This window comes from Grus americana, chromosome Z (assembly GCF_028858705.1).
Source record: "Grus americana isolate bGruAme1 chromosome Z, bGruAme1.mat, whole genome shotgun sequence".
Classification (NCBI taxonomy): domain Eukaryota; kingdom Metazoa; phylum Chordata; class Aves; order Gruiformes; family Gruidae; genus Grus; species Grus americana.
Window position 1 is genome coordinate 36,078,535 of NC_072891.1, and position 17,353 is coordinate 36,095,887.

At 41.5% G+C, this 17,353-nt stretch overlaps 1 protein-coding gene across 6 annotated transcripts in view; it reads right to left on the reverse strand.

Annotated features, from left to right (window-relative positions):
• The window catches only part of FREM1 (FRAS1 related extracellular matrix 1), a 74,196-nt gene that overhangs the window by 43,713 nt on the left and 13,130 nt on the right, over window positions 1–17,353 (reverse strand). For all 6 annotated transcript variants that reach the window (XM_054810609.1, XM_054810610.1, XM_054810611.1 and 3 more), the window contains exons 3-14: window positions 13,620–13,714; window positions 12,738–13,039; window positions 12,079–12,275; window positions 11,100–11,423; window positions 9,221–9,329; window positions 8,014–8,145; window positions 4,944–5,288; window positions 4,130–4,272; window positions 3,351–3,547; window positions 2,056–2,146; window positions 843–1,010; window positions 91–299 (exon numbers count right to left, since the gene is read on the reverse strand). In XM_054810609.1, coding sequence (XP_054666584.1) covers window positions 91–299; window positions 843–1,010; window positions 2,056–2,146; window positions 3,351–3,547; window positions 4,130–4,272; window positions 4,944–5,288; window positions 8,014–8,145; window positions 9,221–9,329; window positions 11,100–11,423; window positions 12,079–12,275; window positions 12,738–13,039; window positions 13,620–13,714 — 2,312 coding nt within the window. The remainder of the gene's footprint in view (window positions 1–90; window positions 300–842; window positions 1,011–2,055; window positions 2,147–3,350; window positions 3,548–4,129; window positions 4,273–4,943; window positions 5,289–8,013; window positions 8,146–9,220; window positions 9,330–11,099; window positions 11,424–12,078; window positions 12,276–12,737; window positions 13,040–13,619; window positions 13,715–17,353) is intronic.

Consider the following 17,353-nt stretch of genomic DNA (forward strand, 5'->3'; position numbering starts at 1 on the left):
CGCGCCTCGCACCACTTCGCCGCAGGGCTTTCACTCATCCAACTGGGAGACTCAGCCACCGCAAGACAAAAGGACAGCCACTCTTCTAACCTGACTGCCAGGGTGTGCAAGTGCCCCCAGGAAAGCCTGTCGCCTTCATTCATGGGAATGCCATCCAGCTCCACCGCCCCATGCTGAGGCTGTCTCTGCAGGAGGAGGAGGAGATGCTCCCGTTTCGTGTCCACGTCAGAGATGAGAATGTGTCCTTCTGTGACAGGGCTCAGGCCACCCTCTTCCACTCTCAGATGGCTTGTAAAAACCTGCATGGAGGAGAAATGCTGAACTCTCTTTTCTACTGCACCTCCAAACTTACACCAGTCAGGGTAATGTCAATTTGCTCTGGTATGAGGACGTGTGACACCTTAAAAACCAAAATGCTGAAGGCTGTACTCTTTTCTGCTGTGTTAGGAAAACCTAAGGAATTTATTAACAGTAGGACCTAATACATGCAGCCCAGAAATGATCCCCTTCACGGAGGCTCCTGGCCTTCATAGGCAAGAGGCAACACAAAGAGGAGGGATGCAGTGACGTGCCACACCAGGATGTGACATACATATTTTTGTACAGCCACTCAGACATGGAAGGTAGCCCTCAGCTTATTTAGCACAAAAAATCACCTTGCACACTCACCAGACTTTGACTTCCACTTCAGTCCCAATGCAGGCTACATGCAAGACATTGAAATCTTGATCCCATGGAAAGTTTATTTTTTATTTCAGTCAGATCAGGACATCTCTCTACATTTCAGTTTCTACCCAAAGCTATTTCCAAGTTCTTCCCTCTCACCTTCACCACCACCCTACCTCTGGGGCTTGATTGTCCACAGGAAGAATTGTAATATTGAAGCAGATCCCATACAAAGTGCCACCATGCTGATTGCTGATGGAAAAAATAAACTGGACTTGCTGAGGCTCAGGCCCGATGTCCTGCAGTGGCGGCATGTAGGCAACTTTCATATAGTTCACAGCATGCTGCCAAAAAGAAGAGGGAGGCATGTAAGAAGAGATCATGCAAGTCACCGTAATTCACGACATTAGGGACCTTTCTCATCTCCTGATCAGATGTTATCCAAACTGTCAAAGTTAATTCCAGAAACTTTTCACATACTCTTTAGCTATTGTCAATACCTTGATTAAATGTGTCTTTAGCTACCAGTCAGGTGAGTACAGTTTCAAATACTCAAACCTGTAGCAAAAAATACAGACACAGTTTATAAGTGATAACAGAGGCAATAGCCTTACTGTCTTGATGAAGCCTTTTAAGAATGCTGGTCCCAGGGCATTTTCTAATTGTGACTTTAAAATAAACAATTCATCAAAGCGTAGCTTTTAATGTAACATCTCCCATAGCAGCTGAATTTGCCCTCACCGGTATGAATAAACTGAACACTCTGCCTCCCCAGATGAGGGCAAGCCAGTGAAAGAGACTAAAATAATCACCAAAATCTTGCATCCAGACACCCATATTAGGCATGTGGTTAAGGATTTATAGACTCAGAGCTCTCATTGTGGGACTGCAACCATCACCATTATGCAGCCTTAGCCATACAGCAGGATCTAAAACAAGGCACTTTATGAATATTCATGACACCTGTCAAACTATAGAAGCATGAAAACTGAACAAAATCCTGAAAAAGGCCTGTTCCAGCCTGTACCATATCTATTGGTGGAGACACTGAGAAGCAGCAGTAAACTGTCAAGGCTTCATTTCCACATTTTGTATGTTTTTCCCTTCCTCTTGATATCATGCTGGAGCCAAATTCAGCCTACCCTAAGCAACTGCAGCCCCTGCTGGTTTCGGGAGAGCTGTGTTTACATATTGCAGAACTGAAGCATGATGGAAATTTGTTCTAAAAGCTGGAATTGAATTAGCAAAGTTTTCAGCTTCCTAAGCAGAGCTCATGACAGTACTGCTCTTCATTTTTCACCTCTTGTTTTCCCGTCAAAAAGAAGCCGTATGCTTGTAACTTTTAAAAATTGTTTAGAAGTGCTTGTGGTGTCAGGTAACATAACAAACCTGAGTAAATGACCACAGTGCAAGAGCAGCAGGATCCTTGACCAGCTTGGGGATGGTGTCCACCATAAACAGCTTCCCAGCATCTGAGTGGCTGTACAAAAATACATATGTCACACTTCAGTTAGCAATACTGAAAAACAGGAAAAACAACAGTCACATAGTTCAGTCTTGCATTTCAAATTAACCTCCCACTCCCAACTGCATTGAAAGGAAAAGCATTTTTCTTTCTTCTATCCCTGTTATTCATTTAAACATTATCACAGAAGACTGACCACAAGAAATATTTTTCAGGATGGTTATGAAAAATCAGTGCACACCTTATAAGAATGCTCTAGGTTTGCTACGTGTGTGTGTCTGCACACCCCAGATACCATTTACACCACCTGCAAGTCTAGTCCATCGCATTCTTATTACTTACGCACCTGCATTTATCTTTATGTAGAAAAATAAATTATTTCTCGTTATTGTGCATCTTCTAAACTTCTGAAATGAGCCAGTTTACAGCACGCGAGCTTTCCAACAGCAGTAACCAGCCAACTGGATAACCATGTGGCTATTTGACTGAATAGGGAAACAGCCTAAACGTCCTTTTCCCCCAGCCATGTACTGATCTTCTGTTGCTCCAGGTCAAAATTGAAAGTGTTGATCTTCAGGATAAACCGTACAATGGCTGGATTTTAAACTTCTCTATTTAGCAAATTGTTGCCAATGCTGTCATGAATTTACCAAATGGTGAAAGAGCATCAGTGACATTTAAACTGCTACTACACCTATCCATCCCATATCCCTATTGCCCCCATAACCTGTTCTGCCTGTATTCTGCTCCACAGGTTCCTGGTCCAGGACCAGGAGTCTTTCACAGTGCTGTGGTAATAATATATATCCTAGAAAAAGTTGTGGCACCTCATCTTCTCAGTCTGTGGCAGGTCCAGATCAGCCCCACTCTATCAGTTAGGAGAGGTGCTGTGACTTGTGTTCAAGGCTATACAGGATCCCATGGGCCAGTGTAAAACGCAAGTCCAACAAAAGAAAATAAAAGATTTTGGGTGCTTTCCTCCTTCTTATTTCTTGCTAAACTATGCTTTTTTTTTTTATTATTTTTTTAATTGCTCTATATATTATTCTCTTGCTTTCAGGTCTAGCTCACCCTTATTCATCAACAGAAGAGCTGCACCCAGCTATTGTCACCTGCACTTTAAGCAAACAGATGAAGAACCTGAGACACAAGCATGCTACTGCCACTGCGGCTGCTCCTCTTACATGCCCACCTGAAAGGTATGGCAGGTCACACCTACCCATGCATGCAAGAGAAAAATGGGGAAGTAGTTATGGTGTATGTGAGTTCCCTGTCTTGCTCTTCCACGTCTATGAAATGGAGATGTTTCTTAGTTAGGTGAGCAATCTCAGTCTCCTTAACAACCAGGTGACGGATCACACCTGGGGCTTCTCTGGGTAGCTGGTCATCCACAGGGATAATGTGCACCATCATCACCTGAAATCAGGAAGACAGTAAAATCAGCAGCCATTCCTCTCAATAAGAGAGTGTCCAAGCAGCTGTTCACAAACATGCACACACAGAAGGTAAGTGGATCACTGGAATATGAGATACTGGATGTGGCTGCCATGCCATATCATGAACACACAAGAAATAGAGATATACCACAGTTAAATGCAAAGCCTATGAATCTTAGTGATTTCCCTTTACATTAAAAACAAAATTAAGTTCAGTATGCTGGACTACTGGGTGAAATAAATACTCTCTTCTCAGTTGACTGCAGGAGGGCTGTTTAGTTTGTTTGTACCATCTCCAAATCTAATTTCTTTTCAACGTTTCATTTTACAGTGTAGGAAAAAGTCATTGCAATGGACTTGTCTCTCTGTGGCCGGGCAGAGAGAATTACCCCGTGAAAAGCAAGAACAAGAGCTAGCTCTGAAGAACATTATTTGTGGTGGTGACCATGGTGATGGCAAACAGAAAAGTTCTATACCAGTTTGATTTGAAAGTCTGTCAGAAGGTGTAAAATCATCCAACATTTGAAAAAAGGACTCTGACAAAGATGCTTCAGTTTCATACCTGTGGCTTTGAGAGATTGGGAGGGTCATGGCTATCACACAGCACAAATTCAAGGGAATCTTCAAATATTTCTCCTCCCAAATGATGATAATAAATTATTCCATTAAATAGATCCCTCTGAAGAAAACTGCTGACAGAATACCCTGTTGAATTGAAGAATATATCTTCTATTGAACAGTGCATGATTTTAATAATTCATAAAAATTATCCATTAGCCTTGCAAGTAACTGGTAAAACATAATGTCCTCTTTCTCACCCTAACTAGGGCAAGCCCTTTGGAATGTTATCTCATTGTCTTCCACGTATCCTGAAGATCATCAACTTCTTTTCTATGTCACTTAAAGGTCATTCAAAAAATGAAGCAACACAGCAAATAGCCTAAAGCTCTGTTCAGAGGACAAAAAAGAATTTGCAGGACTAGCAGCCTCTGCACAGGATTTTCTGAGTTCCGTTAAGTGGAAGGAGATCTTTCTTCCTCTTTTAGTGTTATTAGCGTCATCTAATAGTTTGAAGTTGTCAGGGATCCTTGCAGATGAAATAACTCCTGATTATCCCAACTTTTCTGGAGGAGAAAAGTACAGTAGGGAAATGGACTCAGAATGGAAGAATTATGGGATAAATTGTGTTCACACATATAGTTATCCTGGTGCAGAGACCAACATTAATTAAAGATGGGGATTTACACTATGCTGAAAGAAGTCCAAATTTGCCATGACTTGTCCTGAGTCAAAATATGTTGTCTAATTTTAACATTTAATGTAGTTAAAAAAGGAGGGGATGAAGAAAGCATGCTATTGTGGATGCGTTTCATTACCTATCAAGTTTGGTCCTGGTTTCTTCATGATTTCTCCAGCCTGTGGTGGCTTGGTAATATTGAATAGTATGTAATCATCACTGGAATCCATGTCAGAAGCATGGAGCATGGAGCCCTGAATCAGGATTGTCTGTCCCTCATAAACTTCAATGACCATATTGCTGATAAGAAATGGAGGGCTGTCATCTTTAGGGAGGATATTGATTGGAAACTTATGGCGAATACTGTGGAGGCCATCGAAAATCCTAAATACCACAAAGTCCTTAGTAGAATCACTGTCATCATGATGGTAGTGAACAACTCCAGCCTGAATGTCAGAGACTGTGAAAATGAATCCTTTCCCTCCTGCCAAAACAGTGGAAGAAAACACATCAAAAACGTGCAGCTCAGCCCAGAGGAGAATTCTTCCACCAATATGAGTGTTATTAAGGGAGAGAGAAGGAGAACGCATTTCTAACCAGAAAAATCAAATGTAACTTCACCTACTGGAAACAAGTTTGTAGAAGTTGGAATAGTTAATAAGAATGCAGAATTTGCAACCATGGTTGCAGAGAAAATCCTCCAAATATCCATTGCACTAAAGATAACTTGAGATATCAAGGATTTTTAACTGCAACTGTTTCTACTTTAATTTTAACCTCTACTTTCTTAACAGAATATTTTACATGTATTTTAAGCATCAAAGAGAATATGCTTTATCATTACAGGTCAGCATTTCATTGCAAGTAAGAAATAACATTTGTGGGTCGTGTTTTTTTCTGCATATTGAGGTTACTGTATATTGTAAGACAATTTTATACCTCTGCTTCACTAGACACGTTATGCACACACACAAATATTAAGGCAAGTTAAATGTTTCGAGAACTGCAAGCTGGTACTGGAAGAGATGATATTACCCTGGGCCTCCAAGGAAATGTTTTTTTTGCTTTCCATGCTGTGTAACATCAGCAGAGACACCCACCCACTCCCTTTGCTCCTTACTTGAAGGAAGGAAACTTTAGGATGGAGAAATAACTGCCTCACCAGCAAACAGGAACCTGTTAAAGGTGACAGAAGGCAGGGAACACCACCACACGTACCTCTTTCTTTCAGGACTTTCCTTTAGCTCTAGAACTGGCATTATCAAACCCAACAAAAGAGCATTCAAAGTATTGGGTTGGTTCACCGTTCCCCAGAGTTCATGGGAGTCCCTCCACTGATTCACTGGGTGGTGGCTCAGACCATTTGACAGCAGCATTGGAGGTACGGTGCAGCTGGAGGGCTAAACCTGAGCTTTCCTTCAAAGTTTGAACATCAGTTGGTGCTTGCTAGACAAAAAAAGCAATTGCCAAAAATTGTGGTGATGGTTTCCTTTGCACGTGCCTATGCAAATAAGGCATGGTCACTGGCGAAGAAATATCCACCGCTGCCTGGCCCATGGGAGGCTAAGAAACCCCAGGAGGCTGCATGCAAGGATGGGACTGCCACCATGAGATGGGCCCTGGGTTCTGCATGCTCCTGCAGGCACAGCTGGTTTGCTGCTCTACAGCCTGCAGCCCACTCCCTGGCTGGCTGCACAGCCCCCCCCCCGCCCCGTCACCATCTCTAGGGCTGAGCCTATCTAACATTGTTGACACCACAGAGTTTCTGTTTGTAGCATCACAGGAGGATGATTGTGCAGACACTGAACTCCTTGGCAGTGTTTTCCTGAGATGAAGCATACTTCTCAATAGTTTCTGTTTCCACTAAATTCCAAATACGACCTTCCCCTTTTCTTTAAATACTTGCTCTATGTCTCTAGGCTTTACATTTTACATTAATACATTTAACTATCAAAAAATCCGGCAGTGGTAGTGGCAGCGTCTTTCCACCCTACCAACAGCAGAGTGACTTTTTCTAACTAACCGTTTCCCCAAAGAGTGCAGCACTGTGCTGACTCATGAGATTGCAAAGCAAAATTACCTATCAAGTTTGGTCAAGTCATTGTCAATCAAGTAATATTGGCAATGCAGAAGGCTAACAAATTAGAAAAGTCTAATTTAATTGCCACTTTTTGAAATAAACCTTAAAGCTTCCAGTAAATAACAACCATATACAAATGTCTGTATTTGCCAACAAATCAAAATCACTCTTCATTCCTTAACATCTTCAAGCAAAAATGTAAGAAGTGATAATATAGTGACTGCATTTCACCTAGGTCACGCCTGCTGATTTCTTTAACATTTCAGCTTTGGGATGTAAACGTACGTTAAGAAAGTAAAAGTTTAAGCACTGAATTTTTCAATACGTTTGTTTTAATCCCCGCGCCTGGCGTGGTTGCAGCAAGGGAAGCCGGTCAGCAGAGGGAGCAGAACTCGCTGCAAGCCTGTCCCCCGCTGCAGCGGCCACCTCCCTGCGGCCGGGGAGCCCGGGGCAGGGGGCAGAGCCGGGCCGCCGCTTCTGCCCCTCGGTGCGCGGCAGTGACCGCTTCCCCCGGTGCGCGTCTTGCTGTTCGCTCCGGAGGGGAAACCTGCAGAAGATGCATTCTCCTACCCCGGTTTTTCTTGTTTCCTTTGAGCGACACAGAGAAATACACGGTCACGTTGGCGTTTCTCTTTGGCAGTGGCATCGCAGCACCGTCTCTCCGGGAGTTGCACATCCTCATTTAGTCTTGGTGAGACAGGGCAGCATCAGGCCTGCTGCACGCTGTTACTAGCTGCATTAGCTCACATGGGCTGAATTCACCTCCTAGCTCTGGTGAAGGAGCTAAGAACCAATTTCATTTTCTAATGAAAGTAACGTGTGGGCAAATTGCCAGACTTGCAAGTACGTCCCATGCAAGGATGTGGACAGCATAAATACTCTATTTGCAAAAGTGTCTAAGCTATGCAGCTGACTTCCTTGATGAGCTTGTGAATTTTTAATCTTTTTACTGTGCATCCAGGTATTTCCTTCGACACCTTCATTCCCTTGTAAATGTGTCTTATGCTGGCAGCCCACAGCAGGGAACGACATACGACAGACTCTATCAACATCTTACTGACTGTGACATTTTCATAGCCAGTTGTCACTAGAGATCATGTTTACAGGCCCTCAGGTTGAAGTGGTTTACCTCTCACTGTGATCCGCCCATGCTGTAAGCCGTCAACTATGACCAAGCGAACATTTTGGATGTCATCATTGTCTACAATTTGGAAGTGTTGCCATGTGATCGGTCGGGATTGCCCTTCCAGGATGTTGAGGCCTGCAAAGAGCGGAGTGTTGTTTCACCAAAGCGTCTGCAACATACAAGGCTGTCAGCATCTAACTTTTCTAAAGGTTTTTGCAGTCAGGAAAAAAAGCGTGTTTAATTTCATGTACATACCTACCTGTGACAGATATTTCAAGGCCAGCTTAAAAGCTTGATATCAGCTTTTTTTCTGACATGCTTGCCTTAGTCAACTGTCTCTAAGGATTTTTTTTCAGGGAAATAATGTATTCTGGTTCCCAATGATCTGATAGACAGCTAGGCACATTTCTGGACATCTGCACAAACTGGAGCATTGCACCTGCAATCTCACAATGTCTGAAACTGGGCACTCAGCTTCCTTAGTGAGTCTGCATTTAAAAATATGTATTGATCTTCATGACAAAGGACAGTATCTCTCCTTTTTACTCAGTCATTTCAGGTGAGGCTTCTCTGTGAGACATGAGGCCTCTCCTCCTCAGCTCCTTCCCTCTTCTACTGTGAGGAGACTGCTCTTTTTGTGCTGTTAACTTGTTTGATCTTATACCTTTGCTTTTTAAGGATTAACTGTCAATGTACATTTCAATCTAGATGGGAGAGCCCATCCCCTCTCCAATGCAGGCATTATAAATCTGTTCGAATTAGCCTTAACCCTGTAAGGTTTCCAGGCTTCAAATGGCTAGTGGTATATCATGCCCTTTTTTTCTAGTTGTTAATTTTTGCAGCCTTCCACTTTAATACCAACAAGACCTGGTCTTTTCCACACACTACCCTACTACTCCTATTCCAACACATATTTGTCTTTACTATTTATACTTTTTAATGTCCAGTTCATTCTTGAAGAAAATGCTATATATATAAATCCTTATTTTTCTGTAACTCCCTTTTTTCTTTGTTTTTCATTCCAGTTAAAACTTAAGATTTTTCCAACTTGTTGTAACATGTTCCCCCTAAAATGAATAAAGGGGGGAAAATAGATTTATGCTCCCTCAGTTTATTGATCCTTAAACTCCAGGTGTAAATCTGAATTTTAGAGCTTTGTCAAAGCCTTATAAAATTTGTAGCAAAATAAACTGAGGAAAAGAGATCTCACCTGTATTCCATGAAACCCGAGGAGCATTTGTATCTGTTGTTCTGATAGAAAGATGCACAGTGATCGGTAAACTCCTTTCAAAGTAGAAGTCATGAACCTCAAATTCCACCTGTTGTGAAAACAGACAAACTAGTTATTGAAAAAAAAAAGTGCTCAAAAACCAGCCGTACCTCAAAACACATATAGTGTGTTTTTACCTGAGATCTTAAAGTCTTCTGATAATATGTTGACAAATGAAACTCAATTTAGCTTCTAAAAAGAGCCTCTGAGGTTCTGCACTAAATTAAGAACCTGCCTTCTGTGCTCTTCACAGTGAATTCTGGGAAAGTTAGTTTGCAATGTGTGGAAATTAATGGGAAAGACAAGTATTTCCACTGTTGCTTGGGGCACCATTAACTCAGCAATTAAAATAAGGCTTCTTTAATAGTAATAATAAGAGGCGGAAGGAGCATTTCCCACTCTTTTAACATATATAGGACCAAAAAAATTATGAAAGAAAAGATATGGACTGGCACAGAAAAATAAAGAAAATGTCAGACTCTCAAATTGTGAAACTCTTGAGTTGTCAAATACTTGAACCTGTGATCAAACAATGCTGAAAGCAGAGAAGAGGCACTTGAGGAGCAGGCAGTTTGGTAGGATGACTGATGCTCATACTAAGGAAACAGGAAGGACATTCCTGTGACAGTCAAGGTTAAAAAAAAGACAAGCCTTGTCAGCATCAGGTGCCAAAGTTACTGTTACTGTTCCTCTGCTTTCCATTCTACGTTTTCCCCAGCTTACCTTGCTCTGTATCTTCAGTTTCATTACTTTAGTACCAACCATTTTGTTTTGTTTGGGTTATTGCATAACTATTTTATCAGATAGTTATTTTATAACTATCAGCATATTTATGTACTCCTTTAATTCATTTATCTTCCTCTTATATCTCCTTTTTAAGACTATTGTTTATTTCTCAGAGTGCTGGCACACTGTTGAATTACACAAAATATCTAGCAGTACTAGTTACTGAAAAAATAAAGTCACACTGTACCCAAAGTAGGAGACATTCACTGTCAGCATGCTGTGGCAGATCTGGAGGGAGAAGCATCGCTAGCAGCCAACACAGAAAAGGTATAAATGGTGCTCTGTTTGTCCCCATAAAACGTAAACCTACTCCTGCAGCCTTGGTCTCATAGATCGGCACTGTTTATTTACTCACTTACTCCAGACCCTGCAGATACCAGCCCGCTCTCATCGTTTGCATCATGTTCTCTATGTTAGTGACGTGCTTTTACTCCTCCCAGCAGGAACTGTTGGGAGTCCCTGTTTGTTATCCCTGTGCCACCATTGCCACAGTAAGTAGGGTGCAAGATCAAATGGCAATCGTGACATTAACTGGTCCCCCTTTCACGGCTTTAAATGTCACCTGTCCACAGGTCACAGGGATCAGTACTGTCACATAGAGTTTAAAGCTATGTGGAAAAGGCACCACTGATCCTTCCAAAGGCTCTTGGTTAGATCTATGAGTGGTGTTATTCTCCTATTCCCTTCATTATTTAAACAAAAAAAAAAAAAAAACCCACCCCAAAAACAAAAACCAAAAAATCCTTCATAGATATTCTCAGGCAGAGGGGATAAAAATCTTTCAGTGCAAAGAAATTGTTAAGTAGGGAGCAACAAATATCTGATTTCTGTTAGACAGTTAATCTGATAAATCATAAGAAAAAGAGGTAAATGGTTTTACCTCTGCCCCTGCATTGCATATGGTTAGAGAAACTTCTTAACATTTCTTTTTTTTTTTCCTTAAAAATACCCATTACAAATGAATGCATTTTTTACAACTTACTGAATCTTAAGGAGCTGAAAACCAGCAAATGCTCATACATTACACTGTTACCTCATAATTCCTCCTCTCTGTATGGCTGTTATTTGGAGGCTGGTAAGCAATAAGCGTGTCACTGAGATCCTTCCATGTGAAGGAACCAACAGCTTTTGTATGGTCAGACAGATGAGTGATGAAGCCGTGCAGAGGTGGCTTCGTAATGTTGAATACAAGCAGGGATTTTGGAGTTTCGCTGTCTTCGGCATCAATGGTTGTAGTTGTAAGGGGGGTTAAAATAAATTGATCTACTTCCAAGATGAACTTTGCCATTGGGGCAGCTTTGGGTATTTGATTGGGAATAGCACCTTTAATCTGAACAGGGAGCCATGCATACTCAGTCTACAACATGAAAAAATGAGACAAGTGAAAGGACAAAGCAAAGCAAATAAAAAAAAAAATCCATTGCCATTACCTTCACATAGCTAATTGGGGTACATGTTAAAGCAATAATTATTTTGAAAAGAAAAATTGAAAGATTTTAATGAGAAAATGCCTAAAGTAAATATTTAGACTTTATGAAAACATCTGCCTGGTTCACTGGTCTTATTTGTGTCCTTAATTTTGGGCTGAAACAACTTGTTTAATTTGATGTGAGTTTGAAGAATAACGTTACCTGACAGAAATATGCATGAGCCATTAATTGTTATTAACTATGTTCACACAGTTCTTAAGTTATTAACTACTATGTACATTGAAGTGAGTGCAGCTCATGCTCTATAAAAAAGGTGGAATTATGCCAGAATTAATTTTGCTGTCAGGGTAAACTACTTATGCCTGCCAGTAAACAACCAGAGGTGTTTCTCTGTAGCCATAATGGTCTAAACACAGAGGCACGGGGATAATGCATTTCATTTGCCCAGATGAACACGTTGTAAGAACTGAACAAACTTTCAGGATCGCTATCTGTCTTCAAACGTGAAAGGCAGCAACGAATTTAATTTTTTTTTAAAACCAGGAAGACAATCAGACATTGTAAGGTTGAGTAAAAGTCTACCTTGTGCAGAGTTTTGCTTCTGCTGTCTGTGAGATCCAGCCTCACTGGAATATAATCAGTGTCAGGCGAGGGAGGGTCAAGGTGCTGATATCGAATCCCCATCCTCAGAAATTCTTCGCAGCTCATTTTTGTGTTGTGAATGACTCCTGGTCCCAGCACGCAGCTCCCGTTTCCGCACTGCTGGCCCAGGCTGCGGTCTGTAACCCAAGAGAAGCAATAGCGACAGTTACTGGAGCAGAAATCAACATAGGAAGCTTGTCTGCATAGCTAAATCAGCCCTGATAAAAGCCAGTGTGATGAGACTAGGACTCCTTTCCTGACCTAGCTTTTCCTACAGGATTTTGTTTTCAACTGATATCTTCCAACTCCAACCTCCCTTGGTCTCTTGGGTAGGTGCTGTTTCTACTGAGTCTTGGCACTCCAAAGCCACCACATTGGTCCACATGTCTAAAAGCCAAAACCAGACTCCAGTCGGGGCATTACTGACCCAGATCTGTGATCTGCATTGTGACCCACACAAACTTCATGCCCCTTTCAGTTTCCATGATAGCTCAAGCTGTTCATTAAACTTCACATGACCCACTTTTACCCAGCATGCCTGAAGCAACCCACTGCGGCAGACTGAATCTGCTAATACAAACAACTAAAGCACATCATACTAGGGCCAGGGAAGAAGCTCTGTGGCTGATCTCCATGAAGCTGCTCTGGCTGTGCTTCCCTGGTGATGAGCTGGCCATGAGCAGGCAGGTGCGTTTCCAAAGAGGCTATGGAAATGGTGCAATCCAGATTTATCTTCCTGTCATAGTCAAAAGTGAGGACATTCTTGTCAATCACGCTGGACAGACCATAGTACTCAGGGACCTCCAGGGCACGGGAGCGCATTTTGATGATGTTACAGTCTGGCTCAAGTAGCTGCACATGGAGGGTGAATGTTTCTACAAACGTTTCAGTTTCTGTAAACCTGGAGGTGATAGAAAGAAATTAATTATGCTTCATCCCACCTTCTGTCACTCTGTGAGGTTGGCATTGGCCTCACCTTCTAAATTGAATTACTTGAACCCCTTTCTCTTGTGTGCCCTCAAACCCCAGATTGCCAGAGACTATGAGGTGCCAGACACTGCTGCCCACTTCCTCATACTTGTAAAAGGGGTGTTTGTGTGAAAGAAGAGGTTACTGGCTGTGTGTATGCAAGGGTCTGCGTCCCTCTCAGCAGGACAGCATAGAACATACAGGGCTCTGAAAGCACTGTTGTCATTTTCAATAATAAAAAGAAAAACCACTGGGTTTCTGTAATAAACGAGCAATACGTAACATTTCTTAATACTAACAAACACATTATTTGAGCATATCTGAAATATATTGTGACAAATGTTTCCTTAAATAGATGGTCACTTGTTGACTAATGATGCTGTTACTGGATCTAAGTAGTTATGATACGTGCAGCAGAACATGCTTTTACCGTGAAAAATAGATTGCTTGCTCTTCGTGAGGGCAGCTGTTCTCCTGGTGACAATGAAGTGTGATCTCCCACTGCTGCTTACCTGTATAGCCTAAGCATGACCGTGTCTTCATCTAAAATCGGACAGCCATTGTGGGTATATTTGACTTCATTAGGAAGGAAGTGACAGTCAAAAACCTATGAAGGAGAAAGAATAGGCAAGCACAACACTGTCAAGAATGTTAACTTCACGCTTCTGTTCCACTTCTCTCTGACTGTCAGGAAAACAGCAGACTAAGGAAATTTTTAATCTGTAGTTTATTTCTATGAATAGTTATTCACCTGCCCTGTGGTCTCCCAGTGACAGCCAGAGCAACCACTTCAATGTGGGGCTGCTGGCATTCTGCAAGGGAATGGGCATATAAATGTGATAGTTTCAGGCTGCCAAGTCCCTCCTCCAGCACAACAGAGTCTGAGCACACACTTCTCTACCACTGCAGCCTGTGGACTTACGGATGCTGTTGTACTCAGTGTGAGAACTGCAGTGGAGCTGAAAACCTGGCAGTTTCTGCAGTACAATGTTTGATTTATTAGCTTTTAAAGTTGCTTATGGCGATAGCTTGATTATACAGTAAGTCCTTCTTTATGGCCGCCACCATTGGACCACAAAAGTATGATCCTGTGAAACTTCTCTGTTGGAAAATTTGCTAGCTCAGATTTGTTACATGTTTTTGGAACACTGACTTTGTACCAGTAGCCTTTTACCAGATCAGATGTCATCTCTGTGCCATACCAACACCCAGCCCCAATGTCAGTGTAATCCCATAGCATAAAAGCAAGCAGAATTTCTGTACCGTGTCCACCAGTTAATTCAAAAGAGACTAATTATTATGACACACCTGATACAGGTCAAATCTGCAAAGATGGCTGGCCACAGTTTAACTATCTAAGAGTTTAACAGTTTGTTGACTTGTGAAAGTAAGGCAATGAGGAAAAAAGCCTGACTCAAATGGAAAAAAGATTGCTTTGGAGAGTTCTGACACACCCATTCTTGGGAGCAGGGATTTGGATTCTGGGACATAGGATTCTTCTGTTCTCACATATGCCTGTTTGCAAGTTTGGCAAATTGCAATTCCCATGTAGCTGTTTTTCTTTATAGAGTTTAACAGCTGGAAAGCTCCTAGCATTGATAAGACCATGTTTATACCATCCTTGTGATAACAGGGAACCCCCATTCAGCCGATGCATAGATGGAGGATACTCATGTTTCATACCTACAGAGAGACAAGGCATATTCTTGTCAGGAAGAAGGCAAAAGCTAATTGTTACATTTCCTGAGTGTCTCACTGTGAAACTAAATGTGGTTTTGATTCAGTTTTTATGGGCAGTATTCACACATTATTAGTTCTTCTATGGACTAAAGTAAAATCTGTTCAGTATTCACTAATAGACCTGATGAGGCCATGACTAATAAGGATTAATATGCACATGCAGCTGACTGATGAACCACATCTTTTTGCAGAAATAAGAGGTCATTTCTTACTACCATTCATTTCTCAAAAGAATCATGAAAATTAAGTGGCTTGCCTGAATTACCTACATCTCCCCAGCCACTTTGGAGGGTGGTGAAATGGAAGGGGGGTTTTAGTGAGATTCTGAACATTGACTGGAAGCGCAGTGCATACAGAGAGTCTTTGGATACTCTGACTTTCAGTGTAAGAATAAAGTAATATTTTAATTCCTAAATTAGTTGTTAATGTATAGTTAACTGAAGCGCTTTATGACCACTTTGCGGATTTACATTAAAAGATAAAAGAACTAGTGACCTTTGTTTCGTTCTAGCCATTACACAGAATTAGAACTTGCATCTTTCTGTAATGGAAAATAATTTATCAGCTTTCATTATTACTGGCAGTGTCCACTTCCACTGAAGTTATTCTCAGAAGCTCAAGCTATGTGGTAATAGTACTATATTCCTAGTGATTTTAAAATGTATTGCCTACTTTTAACTTTCATCAGGAAGGACATTGTACAAAGTCTTTTTTTTTTTTTAATTAAGTAATGAGTTACTTGATTATCAGATACATATACATGGATTTACCACGCTTCCTATTGGGTAAAATAATCTTGGAATAATCCATATGGTGTTATGGAAATTATGATTGATTTTCTTTTCTGGGACTGCTTAGAAAGGAAGGACAAGAACAGTTTGTGAAAAACAAAATTGCTCTCATATGATGAAGGTTTTGACTATGTTGTGGCTATTCTGTTGTTTATTGTTTTAAAATGTCACAGAAATATGTGTTTCATTGTTTTCAGTATTTAACAAACATCAAATATGTCTTTTTCTTACTTAGTGTCTTTTCTTGCTTACTACAAGTGAACATAAAGGAAGGTGATTAATTAATTAGATAGTCCTAAGTGAACAGAAAAAGAAAAAAAATTTAACAGGAGTTAGGTGGTGTGTTACGTTAAAGAAAAAAAAGTACATTGTGTACAAAAGCCACTCATATTACAGCTTCCTGTAGTTTAATGTTGTAGACTGAAGATGATAGATTCTTCACTGATGTAAATCAGTGTAGAGCCCTCAAAGTCAGTAGAGTTTTTGGTGACATGTAGGTCTGGTGTGCACCTGACAATGAGATACTGCTCAGATGATGCATCCTTGTTGATATTGGAGGGGACTGCCTACAGCAGAGGACATGGTTTATCATACCAAAGAATTAATTTCTTTCTTTCTAAGACATCATTAGTTCCATCTCTCAATTGATAACAAGGGGATGGAAAATGAAGGACCTTTCCACGAAGGTCTGTTACCACTGACTGGCAGTCATTTTATATATGTATAAGACACAATCTGCTTTGCAAAAAGAAACATCTGTTTTATGTTTCCTAATATGTTTTCCTTTTATATGAACAGGCAACTCTAATTGTCTATAAATGTGCTGGGTAAGACAAAGGAGATCTAAATCTTTTCCTAATTACTGTCGAGCTTTGTTTTTTTCTACTTCAACTGCTTTTCAATTACAGTTTATAATTAAATTGTCATACATTCCTAGGACATTACTCTCTTTAATGGCAGTAAAACAGATCAGACCAGAGACATGTTCTGGCTGCAGAATTTTCTGGTAGAAAAAGCATGAGTGGCACCGGGAGGGTCAGTGTCTAGCAGCTTTTTTCAGGAATGGTGAAAGCTCAGGCAGCGCTTTTCAGTGTCTGGCTCAGGATTTTGTCGTTTGAAACAGAAGCCCTCAACTTAAAAAATGCCATCTTTTTCTTTCCCAGCAAGGAAATATGACTTGAGATAACCAGACTGCCTATCTCCTCCCCAGGGGGCCCTGCCTGGTGGTGTGTCTCCGGCACTCCCACCTCCCCACGCTGCAGAGAGGAGGAGAAGGCACCTTTCCCAGTGAGATGGCACTCAGGCCAGGAGCCATCCAGGGGAAGTATCCTGGGCACCATCAGCAGCCACAGCCCCTCTCCAGCCTGGTACCCTAGGGCCACCTGCCCAGCAGAGCTCACCCCTCCAGATGAGATGTGTCTGCAGCCTCCAAGAGCCATGCTGAGCTGCCTGGGCTCACATCGGGGCCATGAAAGGATGGGCACCTAAGGGAGGTGGGGTTGGGAGTGGGGAAAGGCAAGGACCCTAGGTATTTTGGAAAACAAGGTATGGTGAGTACATATCCCCTGGGGTCAATGGAAAACTGTTTCTGACCCTGTGTTTGAACCATGTCAGGTTACAAAGGCCAAAGTGGCTTTTTCAAAATATCTTGGTCCTGCATGTAGAGGCTGAGGCAGAAATCGGAACCAAAGTCACACGCTCAGCCAGCCAGCTTA